The sequence below is a fragment of the Pithys albifrons genome, chromosome 3, assembly GCF_047495875.1.
Source record: "Pithys albifrons albifrons isolate INPA30051 chromosome 3, PitAlb_v1, whole genome shotgun sequence".
In the NCBI taxonomy this organism is placed as follows: domain Eukaryota; kingdom Metazoa; phylum Chordata; class Aves; order Passeriformes; family Thamnophilidae; genus Pithys; species Pithys albifrons.
The window spans coordinates 43,171,256-43,190,554 of NC_092460.1; the positions used below are offsets into that span (position 1 = coordinate 43,171,256).

Here is a 19,299-nt window from a genome sequence, read left to right on the forward strand (position 1 = left end):
CCATGTTCCTTGCTCACAGAAAGGTTTCCCTCCCTTGTCCAGATGTGCAATATTTGCAGCTGGCTACACATTTTACTGCTCTCCAGGTCAGCTTGTGTGTTGCTTTACCTCTATCACACATCTTTTTGCCATTTCAGTGTCCCCTGCAAGTTCATCAGCAGTGTCCATCCCCTGTCACAAATTACAGGTTTCTGCAGCTTTCACTTACTTTGCACTTTTACTGACTTCAGCAGGACTGGGGTACCACTGTGGAGGAAATTGTTTTGGGCAAAGGAAATGACAAAACTGTTCCACATCTTTTCATGTTAACTCCCGCCCAACATCACTGGAATGCAGCTTTGGTGTGCACCAAAAATATGCAAGTTTTTACCTTCCAGACCTGTTTTTGGAGCTGAACATGTTCCAGGATGTTTTTGTGCAGTGATACAGCCATGTGTAAGTACGAGAAAGGAAATCTTTAGCTGTTAGATACCTTGGAAGTGTAAAGTATGAAAAGACCCATTAATTTTCTCAGCTAATAATTTCTCTTGGCCTTAGATACTATTCCAGAAGGAGTATTCTCATAAAATGAGTGTGTGGTTTCTTTGCAAAAAATGATCTTTTAATTCCACAGGGTTTTCTATTCAGAAAGTTTTTTGCAATGTATAAATGAAGTACCTCTTTGGCTATAAATGAAGCCAATTTTTTCCCCTTCAAATATACAGTTAAATCAATGTTTGACCTTTCCAAGGAGTGGAGTTTTTTCACTTCTTGGATTTTCAGGTGTTTCACTGTTGTAATTTATTGCTTCATTTAGTATTGAATTGGACAAGGGATGATTATTTGAGGCACTACCTTGTTGAGATCTTTCTTTTGCTGATCAAAATACTAAATGTGTAAAATGCAATGTCTGAAGAATTTTTCAGGTGCCAGTGCAAACTAATGAGGTTGCTATTTGCAATAGAAATGCTGTCAAACTATGATGAGTCTATAGACTCTTTTTTCCCTAAGCAGCAGAAATTCAGGGGGGTTTACTTACTCCATATGGGCCTTGAAAACTCCAAAGTATAAGGAAAAGAGTGGAATAAAGGAGGCAAGGTGAGCCAGATGGCAACGGAGGCACAGGGAAACCTCCCACGCTTTGTTTAGTGCAGAGGGGGGAATGTTTTCCATCAGATACTCTCTATCTGTTGGCAAATTCTGGGGTGCCTGTTTCATGCTGCCAGGGTTTTTTATGATCTCTGCACTCCTTCCCTGCAGTGGTTAAACTTTCTGGGCTTTCCTTTTGTTTTGCCTCAGTGAGCAAAACAAAAACAATATCTCAAACGGGGAAAAGAAGAAAAGCTCCAAACGACTCAAAACCCAAACGCAGCGCAGGCACTAAATCCCCTTTGAGGCCACCAGGTGGCGACACCGAGTAAGGAATCACGCCGGAGGGATCCCCGCAGCACCTGGCGGGACCCGCCGGCGCGGCCGCAACATCTGGACATCTCCCTGCAGCCCCTCCATACCCACCCACACACACAGCTCCAGCCGGGCCGACGGCACCTGCTGAACACTGAATAAAGTAACTGTCCCTTCAGAGCCGTCAATGCCGTCTCGGCTGGCGGTGCTCGTGCTGCCTGTCACCCCATCTGTCTGCTGGCGCCCACAGCCACCTCTGCATGGCTTTGGTGTGGCACCGAGGCCATCAGCTCCGTGCCAGCCTTGGATTGGAACTCTCTTTGCCTCCTGGAAGCACAGCGATCACCTTCTGGTCAAGCAGCTGAGGAGTGGGCAAGGAAGGAATAGTTCATTTTCTTGAGATATAAATGAATTACATGTGTTGAAATGCAACTGCACTGAATATGGGTTTCCAAGGGAGACACGGGCTTCCTCTTCCCTTGTTCTCCTCGAGTTTAAGTCACTGAACAAGTTGCAGAATCACAAAATCGCAGAATCACAGAACATTCAGGTTGGAAAAGACCTCTGAAATCATCGAGTCGAACGTGTTACCCAACACTCTGTCACCTACACCAGGGCGCTGAGTGCCACTGTCAGGCGTTCCTTGAAGACCTCCAGGGGTGGGCACCCTGGGCACCCCCTTCCAATGTCTAATCACCCTTTCCATGCAGAAATTCCTGCTGCTGTGCCCCCTGCCTCTGCCCTGGCCAGCCTGAGGCCCTTCCCTCTCCTCCTGTCCCTGTGCCCTGGAGCAGAGCCCGACCCTCCCCATTCTCCCATAAGGGAGTCGCAGAGAGCAGAAGGTCCCCCCTGAGCCTCCTTTTCTCCAGCTGAGCCCCCCCAGCTCCCTCAGCCCCTCCTCACAGGACATGCTCCAAACCCTTCACCAGCTTCATTGCCCCACAATTAAAACGCATATTTTTCTTTCTGTTAAAATATACAGTTTTTATGTTCTGCTGTGTAAACCTCTAAACTGAGCTATTTTCAAAAAGAAATAATATCAGCATGGCATGTTTCTATGATAAGGCTCTTTCATTTCCTTGAAAATTTTGTTGTCATGGAGCAATAAATCTGAACTGACTCTTGGGGCTTCTATAATTACTCCAGAACTGCCTGAAAGGCAACACAAAGCAAGAAAATTGCCATTGTTGCTTAATTGAAGACACAAGAATTTACATTGATTTCTTTCTCTTGGACTTCCTTCAAGGAACACTGGAATTATACTGAGGTTCTCTTTGTTCACAGTAACATCCTTTAAATCCAGACCAGCTCCCTTGACTTCCGTGCAGTCAATATGGACTCACACAAATGTCAGCAAGGCTGAGGTCTGGCCCTAATTTGGGACACATCTGCCAGCACAGATGGTGCTCAGAGGGATTATTGTCATGTCAGTTTTTTACCTTTGTTGGAGACTCTTCTGAGCATGGAGGGAGCCCAAGAATTTTAGAATCCTACAGGTGGTGTTATCCCTCCTGGCTGTGGCTGGGGAATTCGGCCCTGGTACCCAACTAAAACAGGGTGGCTTATATAAACAGCCACATGGCTAAAATTGTCACCCTGTGCCCAATCTGTAAGGGCATTCACTGTCTGTGAGGAGCAGCTCCATTGAAATACTCCCAGCTGCTGGAAAATTCATCTCCTGGCTCCCACTTTGCATGACTGCACCCAGTGGTTTGCCACACCCTTCATTCATGCAAAACTCCAAAGTGGTCATGCAGAGTTTTGTCTGAGCAATAAATACTGAATTTGTTTGACAGCTGTGAATCTAATAAAAAAAAAAAAACACCAACACCAACACCAAAAACCTTCTACCTTTAAATAAAAAATTTTGTTGTGATCAACAAAATTTAAGCTTTTGATTCTTCAAATTGGTATTTTTTCCCCTGCTGGTTGTTTTGATGCTTTAGAAAGTGAACAAGGGGCAATGCTTTCTAATAAAAGTTGGAAGAGTATTTTGTAGCACATACAAGCAGCTTGCATGCCATGAAGTAGAATATGTCTTTATTTTCTGCTATTCAAAATGTCCTGCTGTCTCTTTTTTGCTTGATTAGGCATACAGTGTGTCTATTTGCTGTCTTAAGGTGAAAAAAAGCCTCTGCTGATTGCTCTGCAAGCTTTACTTGTCTAAAGAATTCAGGAGCTGGTTTTACAGGTGTCACTCCTTCGAGAAAGTATTGCTTTTATGACAGAGAAAGAGATGTTGCCATTCTTGAGCTCTGCTTTACTGAGGAGTGAGAAACCTTACAGGTTCTGTGCATTATTAAATATTGCTTTAAAGGATAAAAACTCTTGAGCAGAGCAGTACCAAGTCTGTATGACTAACACCACAGTGTAAATGTTAAAAAACAGATTCCCAGGAGTAAAAGACAGAAGGGTAAGATCTTTCTGGATTGATCTGATTTACCTGAGTACTTTTGCCAGCACAGGTTTAGAGTACATTGTAGAGTGAGAAGGAATAATACAACTAATTCTACAACAGCACAAATCAGGGGCATGTCCTGTATTCAATATTCTCCCTAAAAAGTTGTGTGAGAAGAAAGTCAAACCAAACACATTGAGGCTGACATGCAAAACTGGAAATGCAATGAGACACATATGGGGAGGAAATTGCATTCCAACCACTTGATTACACATTTCAAACAGATTTCTGGGGCCCACAAAGGAGATTGATTTGGGAATGTGACCTTGGTGATATCTCTGTATATCTGGAGTTGCTGCAGTGACACCACATTAGCCCCATTAACTCTGTAAGACCTCCCTGGTCCTTTCTTTTTCCCCTAAGCCTATTTTAAGCGAGCAATTAATAATTTTTAAATTTGAGCTCTTATGTAATAGATCATTTCTAATAGCAATTACTCATGTAACATGCAAATAAGTCAAAAATATGTACTCCGTTGTTTTCCGCCTCTCAATACATTCTGCTAACATTGCTATGTCAGCTTTCATGGAAGAGTTTTCTCAAGGAAATATTTCCTGCCAGAAGATCCTGCCTTTGTGATCGGTTTCCCACATCTGGACTTGACTACGTGCCAAAAAACATGTGTAGAAGTTGGAAAAGCATTATAAAAACCTGAAGATGAATTCGGAAGTTGGAGGAACAAGAGACAAGGAGAAACTAGGGAATCTCGCCTAGTTTTCTTCTGATCTCTCCTCTCAGCTCGTCTTACCTTCCTTCCAACACCACCAGCCGTCATCTGCCTCGAGAGAGAGACTGCTTGTCAGCCTGGAGAGAGAACATCGGCCTAGAGCGAGACTGCCTGGCAGCCTGAATAGTCTGTGACTGTGTGTGAGGTATATCCTTTCTCTGAATTTTTCTCTTACAGGCTAAAATAAAGCACCCTCTTTTGCAGCTAAACCAGAAGCCAGCCAGTCCGGTCTGAGGGGAAATAACGGCATTTTGCATTTCAAAGACTCACCATCCTCTTGCAGCTAATAGATACAAAGAGAGAAACTGCGTTTCCCCCCTCCTCCTCTCTGTTACGTCGATAAGGCACTCAAGTAGTTTTCTCATGGTGGTATCTTTTCTCTACCTCTATAAATAATCTTAAGCATTTTCCTAACTTTTCTTATTTTTCCTCTTTTTCTTTCACATCTCTCTAGCAATCAATTAATAAAAATCAGTTTTTTGGTATTTACAGATAACTTGTTTGAGTTTTAATTTTGCTTAAGAGAATGATTCGAACTTGTAGTTCAATCTGCATCAAAATTAATCAGATCTGAACGTCACAACCCATCAGGCATATTCTCAACTGAACAGTTTGCCCCAGCAGATCAGATTCAGATCCCCAGTGCTTTACTCCTTTTGGAGTTGCTCTGAATCACTTAGGGTTAACCAAAAGCAGAAGGCTTATGTTTTTCAGGATGTAACCCAGAAAATATGTCAAAAGGCAACTGTAACCTCAGTCAGGGCTGCCCAAATGAGGAACTCTGAATCAGAACCATCCATGATACAGACTAAATGCAGGTTCACATGTTCAACACCAAATTTTCTTTACATGAGAAATTTCAAATGTTTTTAGACAGAAAAAGGTACAGAGCCAAGGCAGCTACCAATAATAAGACTAGGGAAAGAAAACCCTCCCGCCACAGCCACAGCACTGAGAACTCAAGTGGGGCCCCTTATCAGGTAGAAATAAAAGCTGCAACACCTGGAGCAGGTAACAGCTGGGGGATTGGCTGCACCTGAGCAGGAGTGGCAATGAGAATAAAGGGAGGTGCTGAAGGAAGGAGTATGTTCTGATCATGGGCACCTGGAAGAGGCAGTAGGAGTGGCTGCCTTCAGGGAGGCAGGGGATGGGGAGCTCTTCAGCAGAGGCTGCATCTCAACAGTCTTTTTCCTTCTGTGGAAGTTTCTGGAGGACTCAGGCATGGGCAGCTCTTGGGTTGTAGTGGCATGTTGCTGCTTGGGACAGCTCTATGCAGGTAAGCAACACTTATGCACAGTTTCTTCCTTTTTGTTTGTTCCTTCTGTTTGTGCCTCTTCCTTTTATGTTTCTTTTACTTTTTTGGCATTTATTTTGTTTAGTTTTGTTTGGGTGTCCTGTCTCTGCTATAGGACCTGTATTAGGAGTTCAGCCCAGTACTCTGTTGAAAGACTGCTGAAGTTTCTCTACTGAAGCCAGGCAGGAAAGGAGGAGCCAATGACTCTCTCTCTTCAGTTTTAAACTTCCCCAGGAGACTCAAGATGGGATGAGCTTCTGTGGGCAGGGGGGAAGTGTCTGACACAGACTTGATTCTAATGCCTTTTGCTTTTGCCAGTGCCTTTCCCAGACAGTTTTCCCTTCTATAAGACTTTGCTAAATCTCTCACTCTGTATGTTATCAAGCCTGGTTTTAAAAACTTTATTAAGACACCTTTCTGTTAATGGATTCCAGAGCTGACTGTGCTGGTTCCCACGGGAGAGGAAAGCTCTGTGGGCCCTTAATTACAGGGGTTTGAGCCCCTCCTGTAATGAGGCTTTGCCTGTGCCCTTCTGAGGTGATGTGATCCTTGTGCTGGAGAAGCCACATCCCTTAGTGCCCTCACTAAATCCTTGAGTTGCCCACTTTGTGTTAAAGCAAAGCCCCTGACTTAGCCTTTCCCAGGGCAGGTGGGATGGTTCCTGCTCAGCTGCAATTTGTATCATTCTTTTATGCTTTTGTGTTGTTTGTTGGAACAGCCAGTCCTCCCTTTTGAGTCAGAGCTTGTACGGGGAGAGGAGAAAAAAAATCTTAACATGTTTTTTTGGTAACTTTGCTTTTAGATCAAAGCCTGAAGCCCCAAATTGCAGCTCCTCAGCTCACTACAAACAAGCCTACTCTTACTACAATTGCTCTCCAAAAGCTATTCTGTGTGTTTGACAGCTCCCTGAACCCAAATAAATCTTACACCATATACTTGTATGCAATGAAGGAATCAGGTGAGTGACATGTATCTCCAGAAGGGAGCTGTGTGATTAACCTCTGCATGAAATCCTCTACAGCTGGATGGGAGTGGGGCTGAATGTGGCAAAGAAGAAAAATCTGCAGCTGTGAGCTCTGTACGGCTGAGCCTCTGATCTCAGTTCTCTCCAGGGTGTTATTACAAAATACAGCATAAATAGCTGTGTGCTCCAGTGGGGCTGACTAACAGTGCAGGTGGTGGCAGTGTGCTGACTCTGGCAGGTGTGCAGCAGCACTTTGAGCTATACAGCCCACACCTTGCTCACAAAACCAAGTGCTCCACAGTCTGACACTTTATCTTTGTCTGAGCATGAAAAAGCACCAGCTCCCCTAAGCAAACCTCCTGGGAAGCAGTGGGTAACTGCTGCCGTCTGTTTCGTGGCCAGGGCAGCCAACCCTTGCAAGGACTAGGTGACTGATTTATTTTTCTTTTACTAGGGCAAGCCATGCTAGACCTGTGGTCACAGATGCCTGGCCCGCAGCTCCATTCATAAAATGGATTTCATAACTCTTGGCAGTGAGCAGGATCTGCCTTCCCTGTTCCCTGCTGCTCTGGCAGACTGGCTGAAGGCCACCTGGGGCTGCTCTGGGAGCTGGCAGGAATAAATGCCCTCCTGATTCCTTACACCTTCTCCCCTTAGTGCTGGATGCAGCTTCCTTTTCTGAAGGAGAAGGGACCTTGAGGGGCAGCAGGAGAATTGGCCAACAGACAAAACTGCCTTAAAACTTCCACTGCTGGCTGTTGCTGCTTTGGGCACAGTGGAAGGGGCAGGCCTTGGATGGTGGAAGCTGTAACCACAGACCTATCCCATACAGGTGTGACTGGGTGGCCTCTGAGGCCTGTCCTGTGCCTGCAGGGGACGTCTTTGTATGTCCAAGCCAGGCTGCAACAGAGTGATGAGCAGATACACCTGCAAGTATGTTTTGTGTTAGAAATGACATCAATCACCCCATTTTCCTACAGAGATGGGTGGATTTGTACCAGATGGGTTCCAAACAGAGAAAGGTCTTCTGCTACTTTTAAAGCAAGCAGAAGCAAACTTGTTACTTGGCAGACTGGGAGGAATTTTGTTTGGATTTGTCTCTGGACTGCAGGGAAGCACACTGGCTCACCCCAGATGCCTCCTGGAGCAGGGAGAAGGAAAAATTTCAGAGAACTTAATTTTCTTAACACCTTGTGTTTAGCTCTGGTAAGGAGATGCATCAGGACGTGACAAAGTTGAGGGTATAAGGAATTTCTGGAGAATTATGTGTAGCTTTTGGTTCCATCCATGGTAATGTCACTATCAGACTTGCTCTATCTAGTAAAGTTTAAAAAAAAAGGAAACAAACCCAAAACATAACAAAACCCAGAAAACCTCCCATAAAAGAATCCTGCTTAGGTTTAACTGTTCACCAGAGCCAGGCTAAGAGTTATTGAAGTGGAGACTGGGAGAGCAGGGAGATGTGGCTGTGAGGAAGATAAAGTGCCTCAGGTAGTATCCGTGTCCCTGCTATTGGCTCCTGTGGAAGAGAGGTGTGTCACAACTCCTCTGACTTAGCATTGACTCGAATTACATTTTTAACCTGTGCCAGAAATTTCCCTCTTTTAAAACAGGCTCAGTTTTGCACTGGATCACAGCACTTGCAGGAACATTGCTCCAGTAGAATGCTTCCATACAGAAATGGTTCCCACTGTATTGCAGCTTTGGAAAAACTGGGGTTCCTTTGCTGCTGACAGCACTGGACAGCTGAAGGGATAATTTTATCCACAGCTACAGAACTTGGGAGCATCTCTCGGGACTTGTGCCTTGGCTTTGCAGCAGGAAGGCTTGAGAGCTGCAGCTAAGCTTCCAAAGCCTACTGGGTGCAATGTCGCAATTTCCTGGAAGCTGAGAAGGCCTTCAGAATGCCCTGGAATAACTGGAGTGCCTGGCTGACCAGGAATGGGGATACATATGTGCTCCTACAGCTCTGGGAGGTTCAGCTGCTGTGTGACCAGAGGCCAAAGGGCTGCTGTGCCAGCAGACAAAAGCTGTGACTCAGGAACTCTGTCTTGGCCATAGGATCAAATATGAAATGGCAGGATTTACTGCATGTTTATTAGAGCCATATGTGGCATGTGGGAAGAGCAGCCTTTGCCACCTTCCTTCCCACTCCACCAGACTCTCCTTGGAAAAGAGGAATTTTGGGAGGGTGGCTGCTGAAAAGTAGTGCTCTGAGATACAATGAAATCCTTCACAGTTTGAGGGACAAGTGTAAAAACTTCACCAAGTAATATGCAGGAAGGGGCAGGATCACTGCACAGCCAAACTGGTAGCTGATTTTTTTTTTGTTTCCCTTTGGAGTGTTGTGGAGTAGAAGAGCAAGATGTCAGTCAAATACAGGGTGAGTGGCAAGGGCTGGACTTGATATAACAGCCTTGTTAAAAAGCATCCTGCAGCAAGTGCCATGAGCTCCCTGGTGATGGACCCCAGCAGAAAACCACTGGACAGCACCTTCCAGCAGACAGGTGGGGGGCAGCTGGGACCCTACAGGGCTGACTCGTTCCCTGTCCCCACCTGTGCAGCCCCTCCCAGACCTGGGGACATAGCAGATGTCACCAAAGTTTCTCGGGTCCTGCAACATTACCTCTTCAGAGTTGAGGATGACGGGACTTGTCTCTATGACGCAAACTTCCTTGATGTCTGTAACCCACCTCTGGCACCAGACACAAATACAGGTAGGATTCTAATTTCTTAATAGGTGGTTTCTGCCTGTAAAACACAGTAGGACAGCACTGAGTCTCTAAGTTCTTTTGTAAGGGTGAAATGTGAATTACAAGCCTTTGTCTGAAATGCTCTATATGCCTATTACACTTAATGCTAAGTGTGGCTGTGGGAGGGCTGGCCTTGCTCTAGCACCTGGCAGAGGACGCTCTATGGGGCCCCAGTAGTGCCAGGTCAAATTCGTGAGCCACTGGGAAAATCCATGTGTGAACTGCTAGATCTGTTCCTATGTAATCCAGTGACAGTATGTGACTTGGAACTGCTGGCAGAAATGGATTTTGACTTGAAAATTGAGATTATTCACTGTAACCGAGGAAAATGGGTTTTTGACCTGGTACAGACAATTCGATATGAACTAGCAGTAACAGGCCACTTTATTCCCAGCACACACACTTATATACATCTTTAAGACTGTAACCTTCTGTGGATGATGACACTTTGACACTGATTATTGGCTAATAATGCTGTTTACATTACAAAGCCTCTCGTAATTGGCTGACCATGCACATCTGCTGAGAAGGTCGGCTACAGCCGATCTCATTACTTAGTTCTTAAGGCTACAGCACACTGATTTACATAGGCAAGTTCAGCACACAGATGTTGCTGCCCACTAATTCCAATGGGTCCAGAGGAACCACGTGACACCTCCCTCAGAGGGCAAACAACAATAAGCCCAACAATCTCACCTGGAAGAAGCTTTGGACTTTATCATATAAGTACATGATTCTAACCTTAGCCAATGGAGTCAGATGTGCTATGCCTGGGGCGGGGTTATCTCAGGTTATAAATGTTGTCTAATTTGAATAAAGTTGGGATTTTGCCTGAACATCATATTGGTGTGTATGCGGTCTCCAAAGACACCGACCGCAATACACAGCTTTGCTCTTTAGGTCAAATACCATATGAAATTCCAACAATTCACCAGGAATTGAATGATTCTACTGAATTGCAGACATGATTCTGGCTTCTGCTTGCTTTGTTTTGATGGGATTTTTGGTCCAGGAAGCCCCTAGAATTGCTGGAGGCTTTCCAGTGAGGGCAGGGAGCTTGCAGGTTTGTCTGACCCTGCTGTCTGGGGAAATTTGCCATCTGGGGAATTTGGGCCACTGGCAGCTCTTACCAGGAACACTTACATTGCTGTTGCCAGCTATTGAAATCCAGAGTGAAAATGGCAGTCACATGGAGCCATGTCTGCTGGGGAACCCTCAATGCTTCTGAAATTTCTGTAGGCTTAGTTTTGCAAAAACTGTCTTGTTTCTTCATTTCAAAAATTGTGGAATGGAAACATAATTTCTGTGCCAAATCTGATCTTGGCCTGGTTCTTCAATACTCTCCTCTGGCAGGGAAAGTGCCAAAGGTCTCTGTAGTTGGACAAAATGTTCAACTTCCATACAGAAATCAGAACCACTTGCTGTCCTAAATACTGAGGTTCTCACACCAGGGAATAGCAAGCTGGGAGAAGTGTTGTTGGGAAGTTATGATCTGCCAAGGCTCACAAGAACCAAGTGCAGGCTGTGCATGACAAAACACAGACTGCTTCTCCATGATGAATTCTATCTGTTCTTTGTGGGGTCTCTGGAAATAGTCAGCTACCTTTGCCTGTCTCCATCTAATGCTTTGACAGAACCTGAGGTCTGGCCAGTTAATCCAGTAGTTTAAATTGCTGGTGAGGGGGCTGAGATTACCCAGACCTCTTTTAACCCTTTTTCCCCACAGGTTTAAGTATGTGCTGATAGATAGCACTGAAGGCATTGTGAAAGGCCAAACTCTCTGGTCTGATCCCATCAAAACCAGAAGAGGTAAGTCTGGCTTTGCTCAGGTCTTTGGAACAGCTGTGCCTGCCTTAGGACACTACTGCTCTAGGAACAACAGCTAGTCCTTCCCTAAAGTTTTAGCCCTTTGTCAGCCTCTTGATAATAGGAGTAGCAGGCTTAAATATGGAATAATTCTCTACTACTTCTGTGTACCTCAACAATTCTTTTGGTAGAGATGACATTTGTACCTGCAGTTTGATTTGATGCAGGTCATGGTATCTGGTGCTGTTGACATTTCTCAGGAATATAGATACTTGCCCTCCTGGCAAACCTGCTGAGCAGAGCTCATAAACTTTAAATGCTGGGATTTAGTCTTAAACCTGTTTGCCATAAATCACCTGAGACCTTAGGTACAGATGCAATCTCTTTGCCTCTCCTAAATCACCAGCTTTCTCCTGTTTGGTGGGGGTGTTCATGGTCAAAAAGAGCTCATACAACATTCTTTCCATGCTTTTCCAGTTAAACTTCCTTTGCAAATTGACCTGTGGCCTGAACCAAGGAGTGGAGGCATGGTTGTCATCACATCCATCCTGAGTGTGCTCCTGTTCCTCCTGCTTGCTGGATTTCTTGCTGCTGTGTGCTCTGCTGTCCTGTGAGTGCTGCTGTCCCTCCAGCTCCCACAGAGCACCCACACCTGCCATCACCCTGTTCCCTGCAGCTCCTCACCACTGCTGCTGCTCCAGCTCCAGAGGGCACACCAGGGGGCTTCAAGTTTTGAAGCTGATAGAGAAAAGCACTGTTACCAGAGCCTTCCCTAAGATCAGCAGCTCTTGTAATTAGTACACAGCCTTAAGGTCCCTTAAGCCAGACTTTAGTAAGGAGTGCTAGAAAAAGCCCCAGTAGACTTGCACCTACTTAAAGTTTGTACATTCCTTCTTAAACATTGCAGCTTTCCATCTATTCAGGAGTTTGGGAACTCTGAAGGAGCCCTGGAATTTATAAAGATACATAATATCCTATTTAATGCCTTGATTGTATTTGACTCATCGCTAGAAGAAATAAGTTACCCCCTGGAACAAATCAGTGAGGCTTTGCTGGAGCTCAGTAGCACACTCTCTGCATGTTTCCCAGTCTTCTGTGCCCTGTGCCTAGGGAAATCCATCAGGCCTGACGGACTCCTAAACTGAACTTTTGGAGGGAAAGAACTGAATTTTAGAAATAGTGGGTATCAGGGCATCAAGCTTTCAATCACTTGAAAATTATGCAAGTGCTCTGGGTTCAGCCAGCTCTGCCAGGCTCTCCTGGACTAAAGATGTGAAAAGCAAAAGCTGTGTTGAAAATTTTTATTTAAAAAAATCAATCTACAGGCCTCTCGGGTGCAAAATGATTGAAGTAGCAAATAGACTTTGTGAAATGTGATGACTGTGGGCTCTGCTCAATCTCTGCTGGAAATTAGTAGTCTCTCACTTGCCCCCAGGAAACCAGAAGGACCTTCTGCAGAGGCCAAGAGCGTCCCTCAGACTACTCAACAGTGACCCGAGGCCACAGCTGAGCTCTGAGTGACCACCCTGGTTCCAGCCAAGGGTGGGATTGCAGCTGGGCAGCCACTGAGCTTAGGCCCACAGGACTGTCCCTTCTATTCAACATGAGTCCAGACAAGCTACAGAACACAGCCAGGCAACTGAAGATGAGCAGCACTGGTGAAATAAGGACAACTTTTTTGAAGTCTTGTGGTACATGATATTTGATAATGAGATTTGATTTGCTTCATTATCTTGCTTAGCATGTAGCACATATGTATAGTGAATATCAAATGCTAGACTAAAGAAAGATCTTTTAGCTCCTTCAGCTAATACACACATCTCAATTGGAGCAAGCCTCACTGCAGCCCTCACCTGCTTGCTGCAGTCAGACACACAGGATGGAGCTGTTTGTGTCTGCCTTTCTCCAGAGTCACTGATGAACTATATGTACTGCTTTTTTTCCTTTGGTGACAACTCCAAAGCCATTCCTTCCACCTCTTGAGCATGAAGAAGCAAGTGTCCTATTGTAGAAAGAATTTGGGATAAGCATAAAGTTTTCACTGGTTATTATTGATGTTTTCCTCGTTTTCAGTGAATTTGTTAAACTGTCAGGATTGTGTTCTGACCTAGGCAGTTTATCACTGTCATAACTGGATGATCTTTCACTGATACTTATTTCAAGGAGTGGGTCTTACTGTCTTTGTATTATGAAAATTCAAAAGTTTTCTGTGAAGTGTTGCAGCTTGATGATTGCACGATTTGGCATTTTAATCTTCAGGACCGAAGGGATTTGTACCTGAGCTTCTGGTGTTTGTGTATTCTAACTACAGCATGTTACAGCTTCCCTGTTCTGTCTTTTCAGCAGCTCAGGGGCTGAAGGGAGAGATGGGCACTGTCCTGGCTAGAAGTGGATGTGGAAGTACCTAGAGGGATATTTTTCTGGGGTTTGGCTCCTTTTTCTATACAATCCTGAATTTAGGTAAGGAGAGAACTTCGCTAGGAGCACTTTCAGCTTTTCCCAAGGACTTGCCTGTCAGTGTCCCTTTGTTATGCTGTGAATGGTGTTTCAGGACTGTGCCCAGGCAGAACAACAGTCACCAAAACACCTGAATAGGGTCACACTACTTTTGCCTTTCCATATGGTATTGCTATTCATCTAAATCCTGATTTCTTTCTGCTCTGCCTTTGGCTACTTGCTGGACAAAGGGAATGGGAATTCCTGTTTGGAGCCTATCCAGGGGTATGTCCTGAAATAGTGACAAATATAACACAAATTTTCTTTCCAACTCTTTCTAAACAATTGAATCCTGTGAAATACTTTGATTTAGATCTTCAAATTACTAATATCACCCAGTCTTAAATTTTTCACTCTTTCTCTCTTAAAACAGTATTTATTACTGTTTTGACTGGAGTGACATAATATACAAAACATCACCTAATGCAGACTAAATGAATGAAAGTGTTACAGTGTGCTGACTTCACAGGACTCTCTACTGCAGTGACCCTTTGTAGTCTCTTGAGTCCTTCCTAGGGTGGATTTGTCTGTTTTGGTGAAGGAGCTGCCCTAAAGGCTCTCTCAGACTGGGCACAATGTAATCTTTCAGCTGCACTTGGTTCCCTTTACTTGCTCTCCCCCTGCACTACACAGACACACACACAGGACTGGAACCTTTCCCTGCTCGACAGCCTTGAGAGTGTCTGCTTTCCCTTCCCTCAACTGCTTACATGTGTACTGTTCACAAAGGGAATTTTTATTTATTTATATGCAGGTGCCTCACAGGGTAAACAGAGCCAGGAAGAGAAGACCTGTGGAACAGTGGAAATGAAGCAGGAAGGCAGGAGCTGGAGGACTTTGTGGGCTCCAGAGGAGTCCCAGGACAGCAAAGAGCAGGACTCGGGGGTGAGCACTGACAAAAATATGCACAAGTTCTGCACAGCTTTTGCACCTGGGCAAGAGGGCTCCAAAGGGCTGGGCTTAAGGCTGAACTTGCAAAGCTCACCCACGTGCACAGCACAAACACACACACGGATATATGTGGCAAACTTTTCTACCACAGTAGTGTTTCATCACAGCCTGGACTGTAATAGTTTCAGAAAGAATAAAAATCTGCTCTGGCTCCATACACTGATCTGGCATTTCCCCCAGATATCTGAAAGCTTACCTGCAGACAGGATATTATTCTGGCTTGATTGTATGGACACTAAATGGTAAATCCAATGTGATGTCCTGATGAAGTAGTCTTAGATTCAGATTTCATTCTATTCAAATAACACTGCACTGTCTGAATCCAGTCTTACTAAACTTAATTTCTGCAGCTGACATAGTTTAGATAAAGACACACCTTCAGGTATGAGTCTGAACCTATAAGTATTTAAAGGTGTATGGAGACTTATTTAGATTTTTCAATCCTGTTTATATTCTTACACTGAGAGATAAGCTCAAAAAAAGCTTTGAAATCTGCTGCACTGTCTTTAACATCTTGTGGTTTGGCATTGGGTTGTTTTGTCTTTTAGGAATAAGATTCACAGAGGATGGGTCATTTGGAAGGCAAGTGCCAAGAACATCAAGGAGTGCAGTTCTGCTTCTTATTACATGTGTGCTGCTGTTTGGCTTCACTGTAGCAACATTTGCTGAATGTAAAAACAAACAAAGAAAACCACAAAAAAATCCAACCAAACAAAAGCCACCCAAGTATAAAGGAGCCAAATGAGTATTTCTTTCCAGATAGTAGGAACTACAGATATAAAATAACTGCTTTTGGAAATAATGTGGTATGAAGAATTGTTACATCTATGTTAAATTGGGTTCTGGTATTTTTTTATTAACAAAATAACCTTTCCATGAGGGATTAAAACACCAGGCCAGGGAATGTGCGGATTCTGCATCCTTAGACAGTTGAAACTTGACAGAACCATGAGGAATTTGACATAGTTGTACTTTGAATGGTAGAGTAGATGATCTCCAGAGGCCTCTTCCAACCTAAGTTTTATGACATACTGTTTACAGGCTCATATATACACACCAGAAGGCAAGAGTGTCTTGCTTTTGTAATACAGAAATAAACTATTTGCAAGTGCAACATTATCCAGCTAAAAATAAACATGGTATGAATAGAATGCATAAGTGATACAATGGAGTTGCCACATGTATAAACTGTAATATACAGGGTATCTGCCAAGGAATTATTATCCCCACACATGACGGGTCTTACCTTTCTCTGAGGCCACCTGACAGAGGCATCGGCTGCAGGGCACTGTGCCAAGCACTGCTTCAAATGTCCAACGATTCATGTAAAGCATTTGGCACAGGGTTCATCTCTGAAAGAAGTTGTTTCTGCTTGAGTACACTGCTCTAGTTTCTAGGAACTGTTAAGATACACAAGGCAGTGCCAGTTAAACTACTTTTGTGTACACCATTGCCCTTTTTTGCACTTTGCAATGCTTCAGAGACCTTTCTAGTGAAAACCAGAGCTCCTTCTGCCATCTGTCCTGCAATCAGAGAGCAAACCTACCTCAGCTCTGGAATGGCCCCCTGTCTGCTTTGGTACTGCTGAATCTGTTCCACATGGCAGAAAAGAGCTCTAAAGCATGTTCCTGGAAATGACTGGGTTTGGGGTGGGGTGTTTTGGGGGGTTTGGATTGTGGTTGGGGTTTTTTTGGGGTTTGGGGGTTTTTTTCAAATTGCTGCAGTTTTGTGACAGATTATTAGTACAGAATTAGTAACATAAATAGAATGCAGGATTTCCCTTACATTATTAAAGACACTTTACCCTAGGATGAAAAAGATACTTGCTTGAAGGCAAGCACTTATATAATACATTTTAATACTTCACGCCCACGTTTTTATATTTTTTTGTTCCTTTACTCCAGTGTTACACACCGTTTACTCATGAATGGAGTATTACTGTTATTATTCCCACAGCCTCACTTCTGTGCAGCCGGGCTGGTGTATGTTGTTTCCCTCGCGGTGTCCTGGGCGCTCATCCCTCACAGTCCGGCATTCCCGCCTGGAGAGACGCTGCGCTCTGGGGGAGTGTGAGAGCCACTCTGAGCCGCTGGAGGCAGACCAGTATACTTTCAAAATGCATTTAGTTAAGGAGATAAGACTCCAGGAGGCACTTGAATTACTCTTTTCACGGGCAGCATTGTAGTTTGATGTGGTGAGTTATGCTCTACACGGGAGGCTGTGAGGGGAGATGGAGCCCGGGGGTGTTGCCCGTTCACAGAAACACAAACCGACAGAGTATCAGTTTATGCGGTGCTTTATTTGCTGGGCCCGGGAAACCTGGGGACTAGTGTCCTAAGCCAGGATTCCGACGAGCCATTCTCGAAGACAGCTTTTATACCTTTTCTACAGCGTTGTACGTGCACAAAGACACACGATCTCGTCCATAAATCAGTTACATAGGTTATACATATACAATTCAAGGGTTAAAAATCTACCACGCTCGTCTAACACAGGATACTGGTTAATTAGGCTCCCACCACCAAACCATTTGCAAAACCCCTTACATATGTTGATTCTAATCTTATCTTTAAGCAACAGTTTGTTTTCTTCCTCAGGTTCTATTTACTTCACTAATCCCTTTAATTATTGTCCTGCTGTTCCCAGCAAATTCCCAACAGTTTCTAGGACCCCACTACTGTTTCAAGTTACCCCACCTCAGGCCCAGTTAAACCTCGTAAACCTTAGCATAACTACTTCCACGATTAGATTTACAAATATATTTGTAACAGGGGTACCTCCTGAGTGGCTGTGAGGGGAGATGGAGGCCAGGGGTACCCTCTGAGGGGCTGTGAGGGGAGATGGAGCCCGGGGGCACCGGCTCGGACCGCGGGGTCTGCGAGCACACCTGGACAGCCAAGCCCGCCGGGAGAAGTGTCTCTGGCAGGGGTTTCACTGCCCTTTGTTTTCCAGCTCCGGAGGCGGCTCCCGACCTGCCGAGCACCCCCAGCCGCGTTGGGGTGCAGTATGGGGCTCCCAAGGCCAGTGGCGGTGCCGTGGGATCGCTGCTGGGCTGAGGGCAGGGCAGAGCAGGCAGGGCCCGCTGCCTGTCCCTCGGCACCAGGAGCAGCGCCAAGCCCGCTTTGGCCCCGAGCTGCGCTGTGTGACCGGCCACTGGGGAGGCACCGACGTACGGGAGAGCAGGTTTGTTAGCAATGCTGATCGAGAAGGGATTTAGTGCAGGTTCCTTTCACTTGGTGAATCAAAAATGCTGTCCGTAGCGTTCCCTCGCGCTGTTGGGTAAATGGTTTACTAGGGCCGCACAAGATAATTGCTTTTCCTTTGTTTCCCACTGTGGCTGGGCAGCTGATGGTTCTGACTGTTCCCACCCCTACCACATGAGAGCTGCTGGTGGGATATGGGAGTGCCTCACGGCTCTCCTCGGTCGGGCAAGGGTTGATTCCCTGCTCAGATGGTTGGTCAAAGCTTATCAAGAGATCACAAATATCTGTGTATTTAGAGCACGTTAGCTTTTCTCCTATTATCAGGTACTTGATGGGCCCTTGACTTAAGAGTTGGACTTGATGATCCTTGTGGGTCCCTTTCAACTCAGAATAGTCTGTGAATCTGTGAATACCAGGCTGATGTGAAGTCTTGGTGTGGGAATTGCTTCTAAAGTCTCCTGCTCTAAAAACAAGGATGGAATTTTGTCCCTATGTCTTGCACAAAACTTACACCCCGAATAGTGTTAAATCTATGGCTTCAAATTCAAGGGGAGGGCTGTGTTTGTAAGGTTGTTACACACATGCCTGGGTAGAAGCAGCCTTTGGAACACAAAAGCCTACCAAGCAGGAGAAAAATAATCTTATTATTTAATACCACGTCTGTTCTAACAGAGCAGAAACACCTCTGGTTTTGTCCCTCATTTGTACAGATTTTATTTAGGAAAACATTTTGGCAAACATCTGATATTTGACAAGAAGAAAGACTTTTTTGCTATTTCACCAAGTTCTTAAAATAATATTGCCAAGGCTGGTTTCTCTGGCTCAGTTGTTTTTTAACAGCAGCAACTTACTCAGACAAAATATGAGTATTTGCAACTTTATCTGGCTTTTCCTCTGCCTATTCTTTACGGTAATTTATGTGGGTTAAATCCGTTCCTTCCAGTCTCTGGGATGCTTTATTTCGTTTTACCTTTTCTCTCTCTTTTTTTTTTTTCTCCCAGGTGTTTGGTTTGGTTTTGACCTTTTTTTCCACTACAGTTCTGCATCTCTGCAATGGTTTTCCTCCCTCTCCCGTTGCTGCACATGTTGCTGCTGTTCAGAACAGATAAGGACCTTGTGACGGAGCTCCCTTGTTGGCTTTTTAAATTTTTTTTATCACAAAATACAACCTCCTTAATCAAAGGACATTCCAGCCAGTTACACTTCTTACTTTTTCAAAGCAAACTCGTACAATTTCAGGCTTTGTAATAACCAAATTCAAACT

The 19,299-nt window shown here is 44.7% G+C and overlaps 1 protein-coding gene across 1 annotated transcript; it reads left to right on the top strand.

Moving 5' to 3' along the window:
* The first annotated feature begins 5,789 nt into the window (after positions 1-5,789).
* Positions 5,790-12,878, top strand: UPK3A (uroplakin 3A). The gene is made up of 6 exons (XM_071549807.1): positions 5,790-5,844; positions 6,665-6,820; positions 9,265-9,537; positions 11,299-11,388; positions 11,863-11,995; positions 12,821-12,878. The coding sequence occupies exons 1-6, from the start codon at positions 5,790-5,792 to the stop codon at positions 12,876-12,878; spliced, it is 765 nt and encodes a 254-aa protein (XP_071405908.1).
* Positions 12,879-19,299: the final 6,421 nt, after the last annotated feature.

Coding starts and splice junctions, on each gene's coding strand:
- UPK3A (XM_071549807.1), top strand. CDS start 5,790: ATGGGCAGCTCTTGGGTTGTAGTGGCATGTTGCTGCTTGGGACAGCTC. Junction 6,821..9,264: donor GTATGCAATGAAGGAATCAG/GTGAGTGACATG, acceptor AGCATCCTGCAG/CAAGTGCCATGAGCTCCCTG. Junction 11,389..11,862: donor TCCCATCAAAACCAGAAGAG/GTAAGTCTGGCT, acceptor ATGCTTTTCCAG/TTAAACTTCCTTTGCAAATT.